This window comes from Berghia stephanieae, chromosome 8, assembly GCF_034508935.2.
Source record: "Berghia stephanieae isolate SIO BIC M18660-M18661 chromosome 8, UCSD_Bste_1.3, whole genome shotgun sequence".
In the NCBI taxonomy this organism is placed as follows: domain Eukaryota; kingdom Metazoa; phylum Mollusca; class Gastropoda; order Nudibranchia; family Aeolidiidae; genus Berghia; species Berghia stephanieae.
This window is the reverse complement of record NC_088367.1, coordinates 48,344,614-48,348,867: the sequence shown is the minus strand read 5'-3', so window position 1 is coordinate 48,348,867 and position 4,254 is coordinate 48,344,614. Positions and strand designations below refer to the sequence as shown.

General features: G+C 33.4%; 1 protein-coding gene across 1 annotated transcript in view; it reads left to right on the top strand.

The window, feature by feature from the left end:
- Positions 1 to 365: 365 nt before the first annotated feature.
- The window catches only part of LOC144977874 (uncharacterized), a 7,491-nt gene continuing 3,602 nt past the window's right edge, over positions 366 to 4,254 (top strand). Inside the window, exons 1-3 of the mRNA XM_078923273.1 lie at positions 366 to 653; positions 1,480 to 1,623; positions 3,920 to 3,973. Coding sequence (XP_078779399.1) covers positions 381 to 653; positions 1,480 to 1,623; positions 3,920 to 3,973 — 471 coding nt within the window. The 5' untranslated portion in view covers positions 366 to 380. The remainder of the gene's footprint in view (positions 654 to 1,479; positions 1,624 to 3,919; positions 3,974 to 4,254) is intronic.

The window sequence follows — 4,254 nt, the reverse complement described above, 5'->3', positions numbered from 1 at the left end:
GTTTTTGGTTTTTTTCTTTAAAACAAATCCTGCCTGTATTTTGGTGAATAATTTTTTTTTTTTTTAACTTTTCAGTGCTTGCATTGTTTACCACTTCATGCTATTTTTAAAAAATAGATTACGTCCATCGCGTAATGGGTGTTGTTAAAATAGAAGTACCTCTAGATTATGTTTGAGATCATTTTATTTCAACCCCGTGTTTTACATCAAGAATACATTTCATTTTGTTCTATTTTCTTTGTATCATGTCACTGACTATTTATAAAGCAAAACATTTCTTTACGTCTATAACGTATGATAAGTTTTTTAAAAACTAATTTTAAAATTCACTCCTTAAATTGATATATGTATTCATTTATGTTGTTGTCTTTGGTTTTTATATGATTTTTAAAATTTTAATTTTATCTTTACACAGGAAATCCCCACCAGCGTCATCAGTGACAACACAAGTAGAAATCCACTCCGACAAATCGTCATCCGTGTCGCCGTCCCTGTCGCCATCTTTGTCACCCGCGTCATCTCCGTCTTCAACTTGGAATGAACCAATCAAACATCGTGGCCCGACAGCCACAGGAGGAGATATCGACGACAGATGCAACAAAAATGAGGGACTGAGACAACAGCTCAGGGAAGAAATAAAAAATAGGCTTGGGGTAAGTATGATGATGGTAATAATGATGATGGTAATAATAATAATAATAATAATAATAATAATAATAATAATAATAATAATAATAATAATAATAATAATAATAATAATAATAATAATAATGATGATGATGATGGTAATAATAATGATAATGATAATAATAATAATAATAATAATAATAATGATAATAATATTAATAATAATATTGATAATGAGGATGATGATGATGATGATGATAATAATAATAGTAATAATAATAAAAATAATGATATGTGAGATTTCATTGACAAATGATACAAATAGTGCTTAAGGTTACACGTTCCCTCTATCAAAACAAATATTTTTACATTAGGACAGTGTGCAAATTTGATTAATTTAAAAGAGCACATATTCCAAAATAGATGGTGCAAATTTGATTAATTTAAAAGAGCACATATTCCAAAATAGATGAATAAATAAACATATGTACAAAAATAAATATAGATTTAAATTTTTGTAGAAATTATTTCCCTCACTTAAAGTAATAAAAACATAACATAAACAATGAAAACATAACATGAACAATAAAAACATAACATAATCACTTAAAACATAACATAAACAATAAAGACATAACATAAACAATAAAAGCATAACATAAACAATAAAAACATAACATAAACAATGAAAACATAAGATAAACGATAAAAGCATAACATAAACAATAAAAGCATAACATAAACAATAAAAACATAACTAATACAATAAAAACGACATAGACAATAAACACATAATTTAATAAATAATATCTTCAAAATCTATCTTACTTTTCTCGATTTGTTGTGATGCAGTCTTCCCAGAAATCCCCTCTGAGTGGGGCAGCAGCCATCATGGAACAGCGTCGACTCAGCAGCAACACGGCAACCCCCGACTTGCTTGGCTGTGGGGAAGACTTTCAATATAGTGATGTAGTCTCCAACAAGGTCTATAATATGGTATGTATCGACTTATTTGTGTTGTGTGTCCCTTTGACTGTTCAGGTTTTGAAGTTTGAGGGCTAACCCACACTGGAGAAACTGGGTGGGGATCCTGACCTCCCATAGTGGGCAGGGAGGTACATGCTGTGTCTTCTATCCCCCATACTCCTGACCTCCCATAGTGGGCAGGGAGGTACATGCTGTGTCTTCTATCCCCCCATACTCCTGACCTCCCATAGTGGGCAGGGAGGTACATGCTGTGTCTTCTATCCCCCCATACTCCTGACCTCCCATAGTGGGCAGGGAGGTACATGCTGTGTCTTCTACCCATTTCCAATTGTTTCCTGTCATTGTCTTGGAATGAGATTACTTAGTTTTGTCCTGATCCTTGCCAGAGTTCCTTGGCTGGGAGGGAAACAGTCGAATGTATAGTTATAGTTTTGGGAGATGATATTTTTTTCCTTGTAAATCGTCTCTCTGTTATGCATTGTATTATGTTTAGTTTACATATTATATTATATGATTGATAAACATTTGAGTGTATTCCTCTTAGTTGGGACCTGTGCTTGTGTCCGGATGAGACTTTTAGGTGATCTCAAACTATGTACTTTGACGGTGTGCTCTTGGAATCTACATCTGTTCCCTATTTGAACCAATTCCCCTTTGTCTCACCTTTTCTTTTGTGCTTTAATTGTAATTCTAAAACTTTTTACTATCCCATTTTCTTCCTTTTTACTGGCGCTGATATGACCTTAATGTGTTGCAAGCGCGCCGTAAAACACTTAAAAACAAAAAACAAAACAAACACCGGAGAATGACTCCGTTGACCCGGTACTGCTGTCCGCTGCCATCTGCCAGATAAAGTTGTCTGGCACAGACAAATTAATACTAAGAATAAAGAGAAGAGCCACTAGACCTACACATATGAATATGTTTATGTTGTGTATATCGCATGCGTGAAAGACAGAGATGAAGAGAGAGAGAGAGAGAGAGAGAGAGAGAGAGAGAGAGAGAGAGAGAGAGAGACAGAGAGAGAGAGAGAATAAGTAGGAGTGAAATATCTGTTCAATGTTATAGTTATCATATAACGTTATAAAAAGTGTAACTAAATGACAATTTGCCATATTTATGGACACTAAAGATCTATTATTATTATTATTATTATTATTATTATTATTATTATTATTATTATTATTATTATTATTATTATTATTATTATCATTATTATTATTATTATTATTATTATTATTATTATTATTATTATTGTTATTATTATTATTATTATTATTATTATTATTATTATTATTATTATTATTATTATTATTATTATTTTATTATTATTGTTATTATTATTATTATTATACCAAGCTTTTAAAAAAAAAAAAGCGGCAGAGGACATTGGGTACTTGGTATGGGTAGGTCTAGCGACTTTTCTCTTCATTCTTAGTAATTTGTCCGTGCCCGACGTCTTTATCCGGAAGACGGCAGAGGACGGCAATGCCGGGTCGTCGGAGTCCGTCTCCGGTGTGGGTTAGTCTTTTAACTAAAAAACAGGTTCCTTCATAGCCATTGGGCGCAAAGAACCAGAGTTGATCCCAGCTTCTATAGCATGAAACGGACAATAGCAACATGCGGTTTTTGTGGTATTGTGGTCTTGATTTTCAATTTTTGGCTTGTAGATCATTGGCCCTAAGTCCTGCTGTGGGCAGTGCAAACTTGAGTTCTTGGAAAAGGAATGTTATATTTTCTTATCATAGTCAGATGTATAAATTTGTACCTGGTTACCTAGTCAGTGATAGATTTGCCTCTATTGAAAAATAGACAACAATAGAGAAAATTGAATAGAAGCTTCAATTTGATAAACAAAAACAGATAATGTGGACGTTTCGGGTTACCCCTTTATCAACAAAACATCGTGTTTTTTGTTTTTTTTATAAAGGGGAAACCCACAGTCAATTTCCTATTGTTATTTATTTCTTTGAGCTTCAAGCAGCAACGTTTTCACCATCGAAAAATAAGATATAATAACACCACCTCATGGCTAGTTCCATATGTTAAGTTGCTGTTGGCTAAAATCACCTGGTAAAGCACTTCGAGCACATTTAGTTGACATTGCACTATATAAAACATCACTTTTTTGGGATTATTTTTTGTTTTTGGTATTTCTATTGGGTTTGTTGTTTTTTGGGGTTTTTTTTGTTTTTTGTTGTTTTTTTTTTGTCTGTTCTTTTTTTTTTTTGGGGGGGGGGGGGGGGGGGGGGGGAAGGGAGTTGGGTTGTTTCTTTCATTTAACCTTTTACCATATTGTCCTCAGTTTACAGCGACAGAATTGGATGGTAGACCTCTCCACTCTGTTGTTTTCAATAAAGTGAGTGTGCTGTTCCTGTTTGATCGTAATGAACCTGACGTTTTATTTCTTTTTGGTGGTGGAGCATAAGTCCATGATTTTGTTTCTTTTACTTGTTCAAAAATTTAAAAGATCTGATGTTCTAAGAGGGTCAAGGTCATGGGGTAGTTTCAGTTCATAGCTTTTATCTGTAACAAATATGTGCGGCATTTGTCTCCATTTCCAAAGCGTACAATACACTTAATAGGTATTATGCAGTAGTTAATCTTTTTTATTCCCCCCCCCCCCTACATCCCACCCTC